The sequence below is a fragment of the Anser anser genome (genome assembly GCF_964211835.1).
Source record: "Anser anser genome assembly, chromosome: 10".
NCBI classification, from domain to species: domain Eukaryota; kingdom Metazoa; phylum Chordata; class Aves; order Anseriformes; family Anatidae; genus Anser; species Anser anser.
This window is the reverse complement of record NC_139730.1, coordinates 10,355,770-10,376,342: the sequence shown is the minus strand read 5'-3', so window position 1 is coordinate 10,376,342 and position 20,573 is coordinate 10,355,770. Positions and strand designations below refer to the sequence as shown.

General features: G+C 39.5%; 1 protein-coding gene across 4 annotated transcripts; it reads left to right on the top strand.

Annotated features, from left to right (window-relative positions):
• Positions 1–356: 356 nt before the first annotated feature.
• TM6SF1 (transmembrane 6 superfamily member 1) lies at positions 357–20,357 on the top strand. 4 transcript variants are annotated; one of them, XM_083850680.1, is made up of 11 exons: positions 370–768; positions 2,841–2,944; positions 3,395–3,449; positions 3,887–3,984; positions 4,956–5,059; positions 5,886–5,968; positions 7,367–7,488; positions 10,979–11,083; positions 13,305–13,397; positions 14,409–14,528; positions 19,982–20,357. In XM_083850680.1, the coding sequence occupies exons 2-11, from the start codon at positions 2,942–2,944 to the stop codon at positions 20,171–20,173; spliced, it is 975 nt and encodes a 324-aa protein (XP_083706806.1). In that variant the 5' UTR covers positions 370–768; positions 2,841–2,941; the 3' UTR covers positions 20,174–20,357. The 4 variants fall into 4 exon arrangements, with proteins under 4 accessions (XP_083706805.1, XP_083706804.1, XP_083706806.1 ...); XM_083850679.1 differs by lacking the exons at positions 3,395–3,449; positions 19,982–20,357 and adding an exon at positions 19,547–19,882 and having other exon boundaries at positions 357–768; XM_083850678.1 differs by lacking the exon at positions 3,395–3,449 and having other exon boundaries at positions 367–768.
• The last annotated feature ends 216 nt before the right edge of the window (positions 20,358–20,573 follow it).

Sequence of the window (20,573 nt, the reverse complement as noted above, 5' to 3'; positions counted from 1 at the left end):
CGATCTCCACCAGACAGAGCCCGCCTGGCATGCCAGAAGTGCATTTGCTGTTTTTTCCCCCTTGTGGCACAGGACACCCGTTCTCTCCTGCAAATGCCCGGTGTTTAAACGTTCACTGAATTCTAGGAATAGCGGTTTTCCTTTCTGCCTGCCTCGCACACAGACTGCCCCCACCTTTGTTTGCACGCTGACAGTTTATGGCATTAACACTCCCGTACGGAACACACTCGGAAGCCAGAAAAAGCGCTGACGGCCTCATTTTTGTTCTTTCTCGTTACTTAAACGGGAAAGATGAGTTCGGAATCGAAACTTTTCAAAGCTCTCCCCGGCCTCCCGGCTCCTCCCGGCCCCGCACCGCTCTGCCCCTTCCGACGGGGCTCCCTCAGCCGAGCCGGCAGCGCTGAGGGGACGGCGGCGGCCGGGCCGAGGCTGAGGGTCAGGCCCGCCCGCCGCCGGGGGAACAACGGGCGGCTCCGGTTTCTGAGGCGGATTTAACCTTCCCCGAGCGGGGCGGGAGGGGGCGGCCCGCCTCGGGGCCCGGGCTGGCGATGGGGCGGGCGGCGAGCGGCGGGCAGAGCCCGGCGGGCCGCGGGAGCCTGGCCCTCGGCGGGGCGGGAGGCGCTGAGGCGGCGCGGACCATGCGCGGCGCTCGCTGAGGCAGCCTCCGGCCGCGGGGATGAGCGCCTCGGCGGCCACCGGCGTCTTCGTCCTCTCCCTCACCGCCATCCCCGTCACGTACCTCTTCAACTGCCTGGCGGCCAGCGGCAGGTGAGGCGGGCGAGGCCGGGGGACGGCTGCCGCCCGCGGGGAAGGCAGAGGGAGCCCGGCGGGTATTTTTAGCGGCGGCGCTCGGAGAGGGCAGCGGCGGCAGCGGGGCCGAGGAGGGTCCGGGTCGGGCCGGCGGGAGGCGATGGAAGAGCCCGGGGCGAAGGCAGAGCGGCGGCGGGAGGGGAGCGATGCGAACGGGGGGACAGCGGCTCGGCCCCGCCTCGCCTCGCCTCACCTCAGGCGAGCCCCGCGGCCCTCACCTAAGGGAGCGCGGCGGGAGCGAAGCCGCCCCGAGGAAACCCTCACGGCGCCCCGAGCCCGCGGGCTGCTCGGGGGCACTGCCACAGCCCAGCTCCGGTTAAAAACGAGAGGAAGGACTCACCCGCCTCGCAAAACTTGAGAGCCGCACGCTTCAGGCACCCCCTGGAGACGTGCGGGTTTTGGCTGAAAACGACAGTTTGCCCCCCGAAAACGTGGGATCCCAGGATAAACTGCTCTCCTAGAAAAGAAATGTCCTCTCTTGTGGAGAAAAAACCACCAAAACAAACACAAAAACCAACGTACTTAAAGATTCGTGTGGTATTTTGTGGTCTCACAGCCCGGGGTGTTTTGCAACGTTATTGCATAAAAATATATTGCTCCATGTTTCTAGGGCTTTGCTACATCTGTTCCTTCCTCATTTTCCTTCATCTGGCCGGTAACTTTTTTCGTTTGTTTGTTTCTCACTGCTAGAGAAATGTTGGCTTACTTGACTCATTGCCAATATTTGTTTCAAATTGACAAACTGCAGTGAAAAGTCACTGCAATATCATCAGCGGCTGTAATGGCAAGAAGAAACCCATCACTGGTAAAACAGGCTAGCAAAAGGTTCAGACCATGAGATAAATCCACAGGCTAGTGCTGCTCATCGTGACTGAGAACGTATGGGTGTCTATATCCCCAAATACGGGATCTTGCAAAGTTTTTCCAATAATTTAAAATAGTTTCACTAAGGCTGAAATTGTCAGTCAGTATTATTTCACAGAATCACAGAACCGTAGGGGCTGGAAGGGACCTCGAAAGACCATCGGGATCATTATTTGTACATAACTTGTTTTCTTGATACATAGAGAGGTACTCTGTAAAAACATTGTGCTAAGTATTTTTTAGTTTGTGCTTCTGGAGTTTACCTAAATTTTCCGTTTTTTTTTTGTTTTTTTTTTTTTTTCCCCTTGTGCACAAGCACAAAAGTGAAGACCGAGGAGAGTCTGTCTTAAATAGAACTGGATACAATTTACACCTTTAGAGATGTAAGCCGATTTCAAACATTTTCTTAACTCACATTTTTGTGGGGGAGGAGACATATTTGCTTTGTGCCAAAGACTTTGGTGCTTCCCTCCACTACCTCTTTCACGCACTAGCATTAGAGCCGCAGCTTCAGAGGACAGGTCTTCTCTGCAGAGCCCACCCGCGCTTCTGCCAAAGAGCTGATTCTTAACCACCCCAAGCCACCCTGCCTTACAGGGCTCAAGGGACCTTTGGTAGCACTTCCAAAACTAGACATTAGATCCGTTATAGGTGCTCCACACTGCTACTCTGAGTCCATGAGACTGATGTCCTTTATTTGCAAATACGTATTTTCTAGAGTACATAATTTATTGCTGAGGTTGGACTAAATGTCCCTAATGATCCCTTTTGGCCTTGAAATCTCTGCATTTGTGACTTTCACGTCTCATTGGCCTTTAAATTTTCCATCATCTTTGTTTATTTTTACAGATACCAGTATGAAAACTGATTTCAGTCAGACAAATCTAGGCTCCTGGATATGTTGTTTATCTAGCTATTTTTGTATTTTCTTTTTTTGGATGGTCACATATAAAAAGGCACATTCTGCAAAACTACAAAATTAATACTATGACAGCCTGTGCAATAGACTTTAAAAACAAGCCTTTTCAGTATTAGAAGTTACTTGAGGTGTACGTACGTGTGAGAGTGGGCCTGTCATTTGAGGATAGCTAGTAAGAAAAACTGAAGAAGCACGGTTCTGTGTCTGTCTTTCTTTTAAATCACCTTTCTTTTTAATACTGTTACAGTTCCTGGTCAATTGTTGCAGTTGGATTTCTGGTTCTGGTTTTTATTGCTCTGTTGGCTCGTGTTCTTGTCAAAAGAAAACCACCAAAAGACCCACTGTTTTATGGTATGTCTTTGTAACACGGAAGCTAAATTAGAATGTATTAATTTTTGAAAAGGATAATGTATGATGGTTATTTCATATTGAACATTTAAGGCATGGCTTCAGAAGCCATTCTATCCATATCTATACTTACTTTTTAAAAGGAAACCTTAGATTTAGATTACTTCATAGTAAAAACATAGAAGAAAAAAAAACAAAACACTGCAATTGTGCCTATGGCTGGCCCAAGTTGGAAATTTATCAATGTGGGACCATAGGCAAAGCAGCATACAAACTACCTGTATTTGCCCTCAGTCTTCCTCCTCCTTACATCTTGTAGGCATCTGTCCTGCAATGTTCTGAGTGAGGCTGGGAACTCTCAATTCACGCAGAAGTCAAAGGAAATAGATAACATAAACCTAACACAGATAAATTTCCTGTCTCAAATGAGTGACTCACTACCTTGCCCAATAGGTCTCCCATGGACTGCAGTGGCTAATGCAGTTTGCATTGCTCACCTTCAAAAATGGCAAGTTACATTTTCCTCTCATCTTCCTTTTTATTTATTTATTTATTTATGTCCTTTCCCCTTTCCAAGAGATAGTTACATTTGAAGTTGTATACTTTATGCATTTAAGATTTTTGAAAGCCTACACAGTGCCTTCTTCACATGCTGATTTTCCATGGAGATTAATGGAGGCTGTGCCTACAGCTCTATGGGATTTCACATTTCTATGAAAAGCTTCCTAAAAACCTCCTGATTCCTAACTAATAGTTAAAAAACGTTAAGCTACATGAGGTAGTCTTATTACATTTTAAATGTCCGTTAAATGGCCTCAAAGTAGATGCATCTAGTTCAGTAGATCTCTGCTTGACTGAATTTGTCAGATTGTGAAGTGACTGCATGATTCCAAGTCTTTAAACACTTATGATTTTTTTAATGTATTTTCCTTTATCTTATTACAGTTTATGCAGTATTTGCCTTTACCAGTGTAGTGAATCTAATAATTGGACTGGAACAGGATGGAATTATCGATGGATTCATGACCCATTACTTGAGAGAGGTAAACAATTGTTTGGCTTACTTATATAAATACAATCTTTACTATGAATAACTTGTTGCAGTATTTGTCACAGAAAAATAGCCATTTACACATGCCACAGAACCTCCTTGAAGTTGGTCACTGACCTGTTCAATTATTGTTATGGACAAAACTTTCGTGGACTTGAAATCACTGATTCATTTGGAAAATGGGCATCCCTTTCAAGGTCCAACATTATGTAACTTAGTTGAAGTAATACTGTTCTGTATTAACATCTGTGGTAATTATGTGGACCGTACACATTTGCAAAAAATCCCATAGTCAGCACTCAAAAGTGAATGAGTGTTGCTATATCTAAGTGCTTTACCAAGAAGGAAACAAAATTGTTCCTTTATTTTTGCCTGATCACTTTAATAAATATAATTACAGTAGAGTTAAAAAATGATGGTGCCAGATATCTAGTCAGCAGAATCTGCTGGCTGCTGAATATCAACATCCACCAAAAATAGCTCAGTAAGAGCTTGATTTGAAAGTCACTGAAGTCATTGAAAACATTCTATGAACTTTAATCTGAAATGAGTTGGGCCCTACAAGGTTATATGTTGTCATCATCAACAAATTTTATCCTGTTGATCTCTAGATTGCTCAAAGTATCTTTGTTACTTGTTAAATGTATCTTTACTTCATTGCTTTTATCGTTAAAATACTAAAAAGTAATATTTCCATAATATAGCAGAACAATGGCTGATAGTCATACAGGAGTTTTCCCTTCCATCTTGCACCCTGTTTTGCAAGTATATAACTGATTTAATTATATTTGATCCTGTCTAAATTAGGTTTGTGCTTGGAGACATGTTTATTGATAGTTAAAAACTAGATTGACAAATCATCAGTTACTTTTCTCAGATTGTTTCCTGCTATTCTTTTTTTTAATTGGTTATTCATTATTCTCTCTTGAATCACTACGTTTTTAATTTATTTTTTTCCTGTAGGGTGAACCATATCTGAACACTGCTTATGGCCATGTGATCTGCTATTGGGATGGCTCAGCACACTATCTGATGTATCTGTTGATGGTGGCAGCTATTGCTTGGGAGTAAGTCATTTTGATTAGTGTATCTTTTAATTTGCTTGCATTCTCATATAACCTATAATGGGGTTTATTTTCTATGCAGTATTTAGATTTTTCTTTCAGGACTGTTTTATATTGTAGGCTAAAGCATCACTACTAACATTTCTTTATTCTTAGGAATTGTACCCTCTCCAAGTTGCCCTTTCTCTCATCTGAATGAGACCAACAAATCCATTGAACAGTAGTCTCTTTTCTTCATCCTGAGCATAGCCCTGCATGCGCTGTGTTAGTTAAAATGAAAACTTAAAGACGGTGCACATTAAAACCATGTAACGCCCCCTTCTCCCATAACATATTTATGATAGGACAACTGTATTATTTAGCATTATGACGTTCTCCATTTTAGAGAGAATCACACAGTTTCAAAGGCAGTGGCTCTTTCTACAAGTTCTTGTCTTTTTTGCTGTTGAAGAAAGTTTGAGAAGATAAGTACTTAAATTCCAGAGGCTAACATACCCTCTGGTAATAGAAGCACTACAGGAATCAAATTAATTATTAATTGCATAGCCTTGTAAAACATATGACATGCAAAATCATGAAGTCAGCCTTTCAATGAGTGAAACATAACAGCAAACAACTAAGGTTCATACAATAACCTTCTCAGACAGGAACGTAGAATTTTTTCAAGTCCTCACCTCAGAATAATAATCCACTGTTGTCTTGTGATGCAGATTTTAAAACACTTGCTTACTAAGATACCACGACAATCAGGAAAATATTTGAGGGTAATTTGGTGTAGTGGATTTTTAAGGCAAATGCAATAATTTTATTTTTTATTTTTTTTTAACAGACAAAGCTATAGATCCATTGGCCTCTACTGGCTGGGTTCCATTATCATGAGCATCATTGTCTTTATGCCTGGAAACATTGTGGGTAAGGACATAATTTATATGACCATATTTTTCCTGTGAAATATTTTCAAAATTCAGCAAAAGTCTGTCTATATTTTACAGCAGTATTGGTTCCTTTCTGCAATAAAGTAAAAGAGGAATTTCAGGAATATCAGTAAACAGAGGCAAGATGTTTCAAAATTTAAATATGAGGAGGGAAAGATGGACACTAGGAAAAGAAATCCTTTTGATTTACATTCTCAAGGTAAAAAAAAAAAAATTATATTTTGCTATACCCATAAGACTTTTATCCAAATCAGGTTTAATTTGAGCAATAAGACAATAACTGTCTCCTAGTAAAAATATAATCTGTATAAAATTGTATAAAATTAGTAAATTGTTTAATAGTCTGTCTTTCAAGCAGCTTAAGAGGAATCCAAATCACCTTTAAAAGTGAAATCTGGAAGTTATTTTATTTTCAAAATAATTTAACACTCCCAGATTTCTATGATAAATCAGTGTACAGCTGTGCTCCTGGAGGTTGAGAGTTGTAAATTAAGAATTTACTTCATGTCTTTCTAACAGGTGGTCCTTTAGGAGTGTCCACCCTGCCTCTGTCCCACCTCCAGTTAAAGATTTCCTTATTTAAGAAGCTTAAGTTGATGCAAAGTTGACCAGAATGCAACTGTAAATATGTTTCAGCCTCCAAATCCTGCTGTCAACTCTAAAACAGCTCAGTATGGTAGAGCTTTTTCTGACTGTTCATGGTGCAGTCTGGAACCAGTCCAGTGCCGTCTTTTGTAGAAATACATACACCACAGAGAAGACTGTCACAGTAAATCTGCAGGCTCTGTCTTCCTCTTTCCTGTGGGGAAGGCCAAGACACTTGTTTTCAAGAGCAAGCTTTTTTTTTTTCCCTTTCTGACATAGAGAACAGCTAGTGTAAAAGACACAGTTTTCCTGATTTACCCTCGCTGAGGATAAGTCTCTACTTATATTTTGTCCATAAGTATTAGTACAGGCCTGTCGGAGAAATCAGGACTTTGGAAAACAAATGCAATACCAGATCTTAAAAAATACTAGACAAATTCATTTTTTTTCCTCCCTTCAAAATGCCATCTCTATTTGAAGCAGTGTAGAGTGACTGAGGTGGTTTCCAGGCCCCTCAAAAGAAAGCAGGTTTCTGAACTGCCTCCCTGTCTGATAGTTTCTGTCTCACCTCGGACTAACACTATTGGGTACATGATTTTTAATAAGAATTATGTGTCGCTTTAGCAGCAAATCCTAACATTTTGTCATAACATTATCAAACCTGAAGCAGCTATGATATTACATAGGATTTTTTTTTTTTTTATTTTTTAACTCCACTACAACACAACTTACAAATTTTTCATTCATCTTATGATTTATTTTTTTTAAATTTTTATCTTTTTTTTAACAGGAAAATATGGAACAAAAGTGTGTCCTGCCTTTTTCTTAAGCCTACCATATATTTGCCTTCCTGTATGGGCTGGGTTCCGAATTTATAACCAACCTTCGGTGACTCATGACACTCCAGTCAAGGTAAAATTGTTGTATTTAAGTGTTGGCTACTGTTAGGAAAACTAAAATATACTTAATGTTCCTACTGAGTTTTATAGGTGAGAGTGGAATGCTTTGTAACTGTTCACTGTTATGACAATTGCTGCCAGGCTGTGTAGACACTGTAAAAATACCTGTACTACAAGAACATTTCATTATGGTGGGATAAGGGAATAGCAGAAGTTTCTCATGTTTAGAGCAAAGGGCTCATTTCTAGAAGTAATCTTGTGGCTTTCTTCTTTTTTTTTTTTTTTTTTCCTTAACTGATTGAAACATTAACATATACCAGCTTCATAAAGCGCCACACAATCTCTATAGAAGCTCTACAGGAAAGTAACCTTCTACAGATGACTACAGATTTCACATAGCTAAAACATTTATTTTTGTGTATTCTGCAATATTAGACTTTAGAGGTAAGACATTAGCATGTTGTTAGGAAAATTGTTTACGCATTTTTTACTTATTAAAAAAATTATTAAAAAAATGCTTGTTTACAAACTGTTTAAGCTGTTTGCTTTGAATTTAATAGTTGGGCTGAAATAAAACAATGCAACAGTGGCTTATGCACTGTTTTATATGTATATATATAAAAAAAAAGGAACAATCCTGCAGTGCAAAGCACAGAACAGATATTTGTTGCCATAAGCAAGCCAGTTTATTGCCACAGCATACCATATCAGTTTTAATATGATCAATTAATATTTTTGCATCGCAAGAGCTCCTGAGTCCCAGTCAGGTTTATTCTAGAACTGTAAATAAATTCCCTGATGAAGGAGAGTTCCTATTCCAAGGCTAATAAGCAGCTAGCGTGCAAGGGGCGTGTTCTAGTTAGTTCTCTTTCTAAAGAAAATCTGCAATTAGCTGAAAATTTGAACTTTTTTTTAGCTCTCTTTATTCGGAGTCAGTATTAATAGATTTAGGAAGAAAATGTACTAATGCCTTTAAGCGTTATAGAAAAAATACTTACATGAAAGCAACAGATGTAATATATATTCTGTTGGCTAAAATAGTAATCGCTATAATGTTATTATAAACTGTTTAGTTAAAAACAACAACAACAAAAATGACAGAGAGCAGATAATCAAGTTTTGGGTGTTTTCTAATGGAAGTGGATGCATAGGAAAGGAATGGAGTTATGTCCTCATTTTGAATCAAAGCAAGCTGTGCTACAGTGTTTTACAAAGCCCAGCAGATTTATCTACAAGTATAACAGCTCAAGAAACAGTTTAAGGTAATTTAAACTTCATTAAAAAATTCATACGCATAAATTCAGATTTGCACATGAATTCTGAAGGGACTGACTTCTATGGACAGCACACAGGGTTATCCCTGCTGCTTAAATCTGACCATGTAAGGAGCCTCTTAGAAGTTATGGAAAATAGCTTTTCCCTGGAAGTGAGAGAAAATGCTAAGTGTGCCTACACACTTCCTTGCTAAACAAAAGAAACAGTAGGATTGGCAAGATCTGTGCAGAGGTCAATGTTGCTTTCAATAAAGGGGAAACCTGTAGCAGGTTCTCTCTACCCAGCCTCTGTACTTAACACATAATTCATCTTAGCATGTACTGAAGTGACTTTGCTGCGTAAAAAGGAGTGTAAGGCAAAATTACTACGCAGCCGAGGTCTGACAGTGAAGTACCTATTGTCTTCCCAATTTTTTTTTTTTTTAAAAGCATTGCATTTTCATTTTGTTTAGTTTAGAGAAAAAGGTGTAAGTTGCCAAGTGCCTTGGCAATTTCACAAACTAGTACTACACCAAATTTTATTTCTACTGTTACATTGGCTTTGTCTCTGAAGGCTCTAAATACAAAGTTATATTGTAGTTTTGTGGTCACAGTAAATATGTACATTCATTTAATATACCTTTTGACAGGAAGGACTGATGCATATATGTATATAGAAATAAATATGTGCTTCAAACTTGGACAGAGTGGAAAGAAAATATATCAACCCTCAAATTTTCCAATATCCTTATGTGGTCTATATCTGATAATGACTTGCAACTCAGTAGCCATGGAACTCTTTGTCTTCCATAGGAATAATATTAGAAAATATATGTAATATATGAAAATATATGAACATTGCTACATTAGTACTTTAAATACTGTGAAGTAACATAGTTTTCTGAAAAGGATATTAAAAAAAATAATTTTATGAAAAGGATTGTCTGTGTATATAAAAGCCTTATTTTTATTAAACTACAATGCAGATCGTACAGTTCTTACTCAGGAATTGTGCTTTTAAAGTGTTTCTCTTGCTTCAGTGACTTTATTGTGATCTTAAGTGCTTTTAACTGTGCCTCTACATCCTAATTATTGTTTTGTGCTTTTGGAGACAATCCACAAGTATATGACAGGAAGGAGATCAGTTTTTTCTTTTGCTGCGTGCATGCCAACACATGGCTAATAAAAAGGAAGAGGAAATGAGTAACACGTATAAATGGGGAAGTTCTCCCTCTGAACTACAGAAAGGTATTCTGATGTGCCTATAATTTTGCCTGAGAATACAGTGCTGAAAGTGTACCTAGAATTATTTCCATGGGTCTAGTAAGTTTTAGCATGTAAACAAAGCAATCACTTTGGTTCCCCTAAGCCATGCTCCCTGTTAGATATCTACACGGCGTTTGTTACCCTACAGTCTGATCACCTCACATCTGCACACATGGTCCTGCAGGGGGATTCCTGTTCTGAGGAAAGGAGGCACGGAACACACCAGACCCAGAAGTGCTTCAGTGCCTGCCAGAAGAATCCATGGCACACAGCAATTAAAGAATGAAAAGTGTATTTTCCACACGCTCTACAAACTCCCTTCATTCGCTATTTCTGCATTACGCATTACAATAGGTTATTTGCTCACTGAAGTCAGCGGAGACCTCTGCTAGCCAGAGAAAAGCTTTTTTTTTATCCCTGTTCCATTAATTTTAACAGCAGTACAGGCTGCTGAAAATTAGCATTCACTGTCAATAATGATGAGCCCTCATTTTGCTGTCCCTCCAAGCAGTCCTTTTAAAGCATATCGGATACAACTTCAAATGCTTGAGATAAATAAACCCACATTTCCAAAGCTTTTCTACAGACAGACATTCAGGAACATGAATTCATTTAAATTAACAATAGATGCAACTTTAAAGGAAGTTAGTTATACCGCTTTGAAGCCTGGCATGATTTCAGAGTTAAAGCAGTGTTAAGTTGCTTTGAAAGTAAACTAATCCATACTGAAATGGCTTTAGTTGGATCCATCCATTTCTAGAGTTTATTCAGACTAATTTTCCTGACTGCATACTATAAAGACCAAAGTCGTCTTTTTAGATGCAGAAATCTTTCAGTCCCTGAGGTCGGTGGGAAAAAGGTAACATAACTGAGAACTGCTTCTATCATGATGTTTCACCACTTGAACCTTCTTGTAGTGATTAATCTGAGGTTAAATCCACGTTATGCAGAACTGGGATGTACTAAACACATTCTGTATTGCAGGTGGTTCAGGAAGTGCAGAAGAAAGGACTCTTAAGACGACCAATAGATTTGATGTTAGCTGCATACCTCATTCTAGCAACGGGGTTTTGCATATTTAGGGGCATGGTAAGTTGAAGATAATTTAATATTCTTGTCTGTATTTTTCAGAGAAAATTTAAAATTTGTTTTCCTAAATAAGATCTTGTAGCAACTTTGTGGCAAAAAGATATGCATATTTCAGTCAAGGGAAATCCTTTAATTTTCAATGTTGGAATAGGCCTTTATATATGAATATATACATATATATTTATCCTATGTATAGGACAAATTGATATTTAGAATAATTATTGGTGCTTTACTTCTCCATTTTTCTATATGTAAAGACTGGCTTTCAGAAGAAATTCGGTACGCAATTACAAGAGCAAATAGCATCCCATGGGGCCTAAATATTGCTTTCATTGGTCTACTGTTGAACTTACGTCCAAGAATATGGAAGCAAACCAACTAAATTAAGCTTGCGTTTGTGTTTTTCTAAACAGAGATCCATAGTTCAAATTAGAAAAACCAACCTAACACTGCATGAGAGAAAGGAGAAGCTTTCCACCTGGAGAGGGGGAAAACAAACAGGATTTATCCATGTTACCTGAACAACACACATTGTTTCTACTTAGCTAGAATGATTTTGTTCTTACATTTGTGTTTTAAGCACAGGTGATTATATTAAAATTTCAGAGGGAATGAGTCATGAGTCAGGATCAAAAATGCTTGTTGAAGGAGATGAATCCGGTAGTAGGTAAATCTAGTCCTCTGTCAGCTGTTAATGCATTTTCTGTCTTAAGCAGAAGGGAAGCTGCATATCATCCAGTGATCAGAGCTCAAACGTTTAGGTGTTTTAGAAAACTGGCTGCCTGTTTGATTTGTAAATCTGATCCAGTCTGGAATAATTCAAGTAACATGTGATAATTATCCATAGCAATATTTTATTCACCTAATGCAGATTGCCTTATTGTAGTTCTGCTCCTCACATTACTCTCATCTTCTGCTGTTTCTCTAAGAACTAGCCTCTCAACAAAAATCTTTTTTTTTTCCTTCTAACTTGTTGCAGACCACTTTATTTCTTACAGATCATGCTCCTTCAGAGCACCACTCATGCAGGTTAATCAGCTTTTTACCTGTAGTTTTGCTATGGGAATCATTATCTTATGCTCTGACATCTAACTTTTATTCTGCAGCCCCACATCTCCATTTCTCAGAGGAACTGCTTGTGTCCCCCACTCCTCCTCCCAACCCCCGAAATGTGTGGTGATTTCCTTACATATTTCCATTACCAAAGCAGGATATGTTTACTGGCCTTACTTCTACATACAGAGAGAGATTCACTGAACATCTCTGTGTAAGCTGCAGGAACCATGATTTTGTGAAAAGGCTAATGAAACACAATCTTTTAGAGTGCATCCAAGAAGAAGATCTGGGTGCACATGCTGGAAAACAACAGGGAGGAATAGCCATTGCTGGTAAATCTTTCTACTTCCCCCTCAAAGTCACACAATAAACGCACATGAAATTCAGTTATGCAAAACAATGTTCAGCCCTGCTATTAAATAGGCATTAACAATGCCTTGCTACAAACACTTAAGTGTGACAGCTGGTGATACAGACTGCTTACACATTTTGGAATAGTATTTTCATAGTAGTCCTTAAAATTCCTAATATAAAAAAGTAACTACTTTTGGAACTGGGTCTTTTCATGTTTATTGGGAACTTTGTTCTCTCTGTAGGAATATAAAATTCAATTATCTCTCCTCTTCTACCCCCTTTTAGAAATCATTGTAATTGTTTTTAAAAAACACCTGTCTTTGGAATCTGCATTGCTCTCCATCGCTACTTTTCCACTGTGCAACTCTTTTCTTGGACTACATCCATAGCTTGCTATCCTAAACTTAGGTGCTTAACCTCAAGTTACCACTGTTTGAAAAATCTTCCGTTCAAAAGCTCATTTGCTGCTATCAAAGTCTGGTTATCAGGCCAAATCAATAGTAACTATAGTTTTTACTACTGCATAGTCAACTGACTGAATTCTTTTCCAGTCAGAATTTTTGAAGTAGGCTGTTAGCATTTCCTTGCAACCCCTCCAAGCAGCAACTGAGAGGAGGCTGCATTTCAGCCTTTTTGTTTTGTTTTTAAATTGGTGATCAAATGGATCACCTTTGCAATAGATTTTCATCAAGCCTCCTGTGTATCAGTACTGCAGAGCACTACTGAATAGCTAGGGCTAGTAACAGGTATCAGGTTAGCTCATTTTAGAGAAAATTTTTTGTTCACAGGAAGTTTTAAAAATTCTTCTTAGATTGCTCTGGATTGCCCTGCTGAACTCTGCCGGCTATATATTCAACTTCACGAGCCTTACATAAAAGATCCTGCTGCCTATCCTAAGCTTCAGGTAAAGCATTGACTGTGGAGCATAGAGTGTTATGAACTGGTTTGTTACCTGGCACAAAGATGAAGCCATGGGTTGCCACAGATGACAACATCAATAAGGGAAGTATTTGTTCACGTCAAGTTAACCAGAATTTCATATTACCCACTAAATAGCCTTAAAGGGTACCAGCTTTTCATTGTGATAAGTTTAACTTGGATCCAAATCAGTTACCTAGAGTTACACATCCTAATTACTGATGATTCTATTAATACATTCCATGAAATAGATCTGCATGATTTTTAGAATAATTGCCCTTCTTTTACCCTTTACATGGGCAAAGTAGACTTTCAGTCTGGAATAATGGAGCAAGGGGAGCAGTAGGACTAGATTCCTTAAGCTCATGTTGTGCTTCTGTCTCCAGTGACACTCCTTGAAGCAGGATGCTTCTTACAAACCCTATTTACATTAACATAGCATAGAAGGGAATGTTTTCCTTTAGTTATGTAATATTTGCAAGGTTGCCATTCTTTTGCAACCCTGGCTACTGCATAAGGGCAGGGCCTGAAGAGATAAGAGGATTCACTAGTGGGACAATGACCTGTTCTTTCTGGGAAAGGGGATGGCTTGGGTATATCTCATATAGCAAAACTGAAAGCACCATGGAGCTTGGGAAATGGACACCTGTATTGGATTGGACAATGAGTTAGGTCAAGCCATGCTTATTAGATTGGTCCCAGCATGGTAAGCAGTAGGAGGAAGGAAAACATGTCCTGGGACAAAGAGGATTTGGAACAGGCAAAGAGACAACAGCCATTAATACTAGTGGAGGCCTTAGGGTAGCTAGATCCAGTCAACAGCATCCATGTGTGAAACTCTTCTCTCAAGAAGCTTATAGCTACAGAAAGGCCTGGGAGTCATTGCTCCGAGGAGTGTAGTTGTGAATAATCTCAAATCTTCAGTCAGCAGCTGGCTGATTTTTAAATGCATCTCCCTCATATTGCAAAGCAACTAATATTTGTGTTTAAAATGCAGATGCTGGCATACATGTTCTACTCTGTGCCATACTATGTGATTGCTCTGTATGGCCTACTGGTACCTGGTTGTTCCTGGATGCCTGATTTAACCCTTATACATGCTGGAGGACTAGCTCAGGTATTTCTTCGTAAAATGTTTACTCTTGAATTACTGGTTAATAAGTAGAGAACTATGGAATGAGTAAGGGGACCAGAACTTGATCTTGCCATGCTGGTTTTACACCATTGTAACACAGACCACCTTTTAGATCTGTGAAGAACTAACTTAAGGGAGTGGAGAATCAAACTTATTTTTTATCATGCTGCATTCTTGCTTTAGTAGACTTTTCTCTTTCTGCAGTATCTTTTCATTGGACTCATTTAAACCTTATTAAATGCCATTAATTCTTTAGCTGAGACCATGAAGGAAGCCTGTTTCAAAGCTGAATAGTGGATCACATAAAAAAGAAAAAACAACAACAAACAACAAAATATAATGTTTCCATAATACATGCTGGCCAGCTAGGTGATTTGAAAAAACAACAAACAACGCAAACAAACAAAAAAGGAACAAGAATCTAACAGTCACACAAAAGGGATATTATCAGTTGAGGATGCTGATGTAACTCTGGGAACCTCCTGGTCCACAAGCCGCAGTAACATTAAGACACGCTCCTGTTGCCAAAGGCACACCCATGATCACGCCTAACTCATTCTGTTCTGATTCTCTTAAACAGCTCTAGTTAATTACTAGATGGTGCTGATGGTTATAAGAACACTGACCAAAACAACAACAAAAAGTTGACGAGCACTAGTAAACTACCTCTCATGTCACACAGATAAACATTGAACAGTTGAGACTGTGACAAGTAATTGATTTGTACTGTATGTAGGGTGTGAAATGTGCTGAGTATCCAGACAATGCAGAAAATAGGCACATAATCCTGTAAGAATGAAGAGAACATAGGGACACGGCAATAAAGGTAGTTCAAGTGTTGCTGTTTGACAAACACAAACCAATACTTTGTTCCCTATGCATGAGATAACATTCAGGGATACAAACCATAATCCAGCTTAACTGCCCAGAAAGGATGGGGAGAGTGACAGTTTATTTTCTATTTGTGAGCAACGATCACAGAGATTTACTTTAAAAAAAAAAAAAAAAGAGGATCTTGAATCACCAAATTATATCAAAACAGAATCTAGCAAACATTACTGAAGAATTTTAGATGCTCAAAGGTATCATAAATGTTATACAACTGTGTTCGGCCCAAATCAAATCTAAGAAAAGCACAACGTAGCTAAAGCAGGCAAGCCAGTGTCAGGAACCTCTCTCTACTGACAGATTACTCAGGTTTCATGAATTCCCCAGGCAGTAAGGAAAGAAACTGCTCCTTCAAGGATTATTTAGCACTTTGTGAAATAAACCAGAAGTCAAAGCGTGCTGACTGTCACAACCGTACAAATTTACCAAAATCTCAGGCCCCCTGGAGATTGGAGGTGTTTCAACAAGGTTGTTTATAAGAAACAAATGTTTCTCATAACATATGCTGACTTTTTTTTTTTTAAGTGGCACTTTATACTCAATTTCCCATTTTTATCTTTGAAGCTCACCTAGGCACAAGCACAAATTCTGTAGGTTGACAAAAGCTAATTGATTAAGTGAACTGTATATTCCACACTCCCCCTAATTCATTTTATCCCAATTCAAAGCCATTTTGCATAGTTTTTGTAGTTTTGACTGTAATGTACTGCACAATGAACTTCAGTCATCCCATAACTGAGAATGATTTACTTGACTTGCCTTTGTGCAACTCAGGAAGGAAAACGTGCTAATGGTTTGAGGGCTCTTTTCTAAAGGTGTTTTGTTGTTGTTTTTATTTGGAGCACAAAACACATTTCCAGGTTTGTCTACTGTCAAAACTGTTGCAATTGATAATTAAAATAAATGTAGTACTGAAACACATTTTGCTTTCTGCTATGAGCAAAGGTCCAAAAAAGGCAAACATCTAAAGATGAAAATGGAGCATTGACCCCTGGGAATAAACACTGCTCCTACAGATGGGGGATGCTGGGATTTCAGTTATTTTTATTTCTATCATTATGAAATACATACTTTTGTTTTTGCAAAAACAAGTCTGAAAATGGCATGTGATGCATCCAAACCCTTTACAAGTGCCTAGCCCTTCATACACAGTAAGAAATATTCCGCTCCATTTATTGTTTCCAGAATTACACACAGCTCTCAGCTTGAATTATTTGGTTACTGACATTCAGACTCCAAGAACAGGTTGTGACTCTTCTCAGACTTTCTGAAGCTGCAGGAAGAGCTCTTTAGATGTCACATGACTGAAGTAGCAGGAGCTTTGATTATAAGGAGGAGCTCAAGTAGCCTCTGAGAACTTGTTAAAATTGGCATTCACCTATGCAAGTGAGCCACACGCGAAGTGATTAAGAGCCATGCCCCTGCTACCCACAAACCCTCCTGTCTCACCAGCTCTCCCACAGCCTTCTTCCCTGCTCTCTGAGGTGCAGAAAGTTTTTCTTTACTCCTCCACATAAGTGTTTTCCTTAATCCGGCAATTTTTGGTGGCTAGTTTCTGCAGTGCCTCTGATCTATAAGAGAACCTAAACCCAAGGAACATATTTCTCTAGGTTACTTTCTTCCCACTCCATTAGATGTCTTTCCTTATGCTCATAAGACCTGGTCTGAACCCTTAGAAAATTATTTATGATTTTTTTCCGACTTTAATCAGACAAAGAGAGAAGGCACAGAGTGAAGACTCCTAACCTTTTTTTTCCAGGCTCTTTTTCTCTGGCTGGAGGACTTTCTTGATTGCAGGGTAGCAATTACTATGATTAGTCTACCAGCAAAAAATATTGTTAAAACAGACAAAAAATGCCAAACAAAAAAATCTCCACTATTTCATACAAACAAGAAACTTAATGAGTACTAGGCATATACAAATTGCAGCTGTCAAGTTGATCAGTGCCACATCCAGCACCAGGCACCTTCCAGTTGCTGTGGAATGGCCTTGTGAGCTGACTAGTCGAGGCTTTGAGGCCCGTGAAGGCTGTATGTTAATCAGATAAGGCTACCTGAGAAGTTAACCTGCTGCATCTTATCTGGTTGATTTCTCAGCCAAGGTTTGGGGTTTTGATTCTCAAAATTCCCCCCTTAAAGAAGGTTCAGTAACAGAAAGCCTAGTCACTGAGAGGATCAGATCACAGCAAAGTAACAGAGCAGACTCAAGGTTGTTCTCGCTTACTGAAACGCCAGCCTAGTGCACAATAGGCAGCACAGTGATCTGGAATGACCACCAGCTCTTACCTTTCTAGAAATTATGGATTTGGTAGGAGTCTGCCTGGCACTTGAAAGAAGAATAGGATTAGGATACTGGTGAATGAGAGACCTGCTTTAAAACACACTCACCCCACCCGCAAGGGGAACAAACAGAAAGACAACAAACAAAAAAAACCCTAGAAGCTGACTACATTCATGGAAAGGAAATATGTTAGATTAAAGACACAACAATTCTGTGACGGTAGATCAAATTTCAATAAATAAAAACTGATTTTAACAGACCTAAATATCTTCCCTGGTAATGAAAAGAAAAACGCATTATATACAAAAATACATCTAGTAAATAATAACTTCATTTTATGGCACATCATTAGCTAGTGAGAATCTTCATGGGCTACAAATAGAATAAAAAGTAACAGTCAAGTGTGCCTGCTTTTTCTTTTGATAACTCACTAACGTGCCACAATTCTTGTAAGAGACAACACAAAATAAGGCTTAGATCTTCAAAGGCATCTAGGAGGCTTTGGAGTTCTGGGTCTCTCAGAAGCTCTCTTACAACTCTTTCTGACAAGGTTCTTGAACTTGCTATGACTTGTGGCTGGCCACAGCTGCAGAGATAAACAGGAGAGCCTTGCAACCCTCCACAAAGAAGCACGTAGCTCAGCATTTTGTGCACCCCTTAAGTTCTAAGACACCACAGGGAGGGGCTTAGTGCTTAGGTAAACATTAGACAGCCCCAAACTTCCTACACAAAGCCTGGTGGTGGCAGCTGAGTATTTTCTTAGGAAACCATTACCTTGTATAATGGGAGGTCTCTGCTCCTGAGTGCTGGCTGCCTGCGCTGGGTTCCCAAGGTAAGGAAAGGCAGCAGGTATCTGAGCGAGAGCACCCAGCTGCCAAAGGCAGATCCCATCTGAGACAGGTGAGAACAAACGGGCTGCAAGAGATGGCTGAATTATTCAGCTGCTATAAAAAGGCCGCTGATAGTGTGCCCCTGAACATCTGCTTACTGTGTAATAGCTATTTACAGAAACATGCTAAGTGGCACTCTGCTGAAGTGTGTTTGTGTTTGATTTCTTTGATTACCCTGTTTCCTGACTCTGGTTTGCTAGATCAGTGCTCCCTGTTAAGTGGAGGTGGTTATAATCTCCTGAAAACCAATTTCCTTTTCTGTTTTGAAGTACGGTCTTAGCCTAACTTTTTGCTAGAGGGGTGTGTATTAAAACACCTGCACTGTGTTTCACTTTCTAACTGTGAAGAGAATTGTGTTCTCTGTGAGTCCAAAATAACTCCTGCTGAAGCCAGAACAGAGGGCGTGATTTGGCCATAGCGTACTCCTCTGTGTTACTGAAATGCTGGTGTCCCTTTCTCCTGCTCTGCTTAAGATCAAATTTATGTTTATCTTCTCAGATCTCCCCCATTGCAAACTAACTAAATAAATAAAATTGGACACATGATAGTTAATGTGAACGAGCTGTTGCTTGAAATAGCAGGTAACAGATGGAGACAAAAGACAGCAACTATCCTGACACTTCTATCTTTAAATGTTTGTTTATGCTAAAAATATGCTTCAGCTCAGCAAGCCTGCCTTTGTATATAACCTTCACTGTAAACGTAACCTATACCTCAGAACCACCCCCAGCCCAAAGGCCAAATTTTACCAACGTTTTCTGAAATCATCAGGAGTTCTGGGATTTGTATTTGTAAGACTGGGCTTGAGAGTTAAACAAACAAACACTCAAACCAAAACAAACAGAAAAGAAACTAAGGTAGCTTCCAAGTTTTTATTTTCTGACTTTATTTAGAGTCAGCGTCTGTCTGCTTACTGCTGATGCCAAACACAATGTTCCTAGGCAGGTGGGTGCAAGTCCTACCCCCCTTCTGGGCTGGACTTAGCAGTGCAGACCTCTACAGTGAGCGAGCTCCAGTGGCCATCTGCCTGGGGAAGGATCATGGGCCGTGTTGCATGAATTGTCAGCCATAAGCCAAGGGTGAAACCCTACACCTGATGTAAAGATCAGTGCCACCATGCGCATAAAGTACACCTCCTACCGGGACACTGACAGCTCCATTTACGGCTCTTGTACCAAGATATGAATGACCTTAGTTCAGATTTTATTTTTGTTTTTGTTTACTGCTGTGCAAAAGTATGAAAGAATTCAGGAATAAAAGGGTTGGCTTGGGAAATGTCACTGGAGATGCATCCTTGCATGCAGATTATGCTGTCTTTCCAAAATATACATCAACTTTACCTTTTTTTTAATATATACGTTATATACACACCACAGGCTCAATTTTCCCATATTGGTGCTTCTCTTCATGCTCGAACTCCTTACATCTACAGAGTCCCTGAAGAAGCAAAACAGTTTTTTCTGATATTGAACATAATGTATGGGATTCTTCCCCAGCTGTTGGCTTACAGGTGTGTCAACATGCCAGAGTTTTTTATGAAAACAAAACAAGAAGAAAAAACGGAATAGCACAACAGTTTTCAGCTCCTCTTTCTGGCTGTGTATATAATTGGGCTTGGAAGTAACTGAACTGCTCAGATGGAACCCAAATGACGTGTGTAAGATGTGTAAAATTGCACAATTGTGTAAAGATGCATGGTCTGTTTTGTTTATCCTACTCAAAAAGGGAAAATAAAGACAACTGCCTTCAATATCACTTCTCAACATTTTGACTTTACGTTGTGGTGGGGTTGGTAGTTCACATACAGTTCATGCGTTTTTAAGTAAGCTTCCTTGACATCTTCAGAAATCCTGCATGGAGTTAAATAATAACTATATCAGTGTTTTGCCTCCACACGCTATCAGTGTTAGCAATCCCTATGCAAAGCTACTGTAGAACGTGAAGGTCAAGATTTTGAAATGTCAAAAA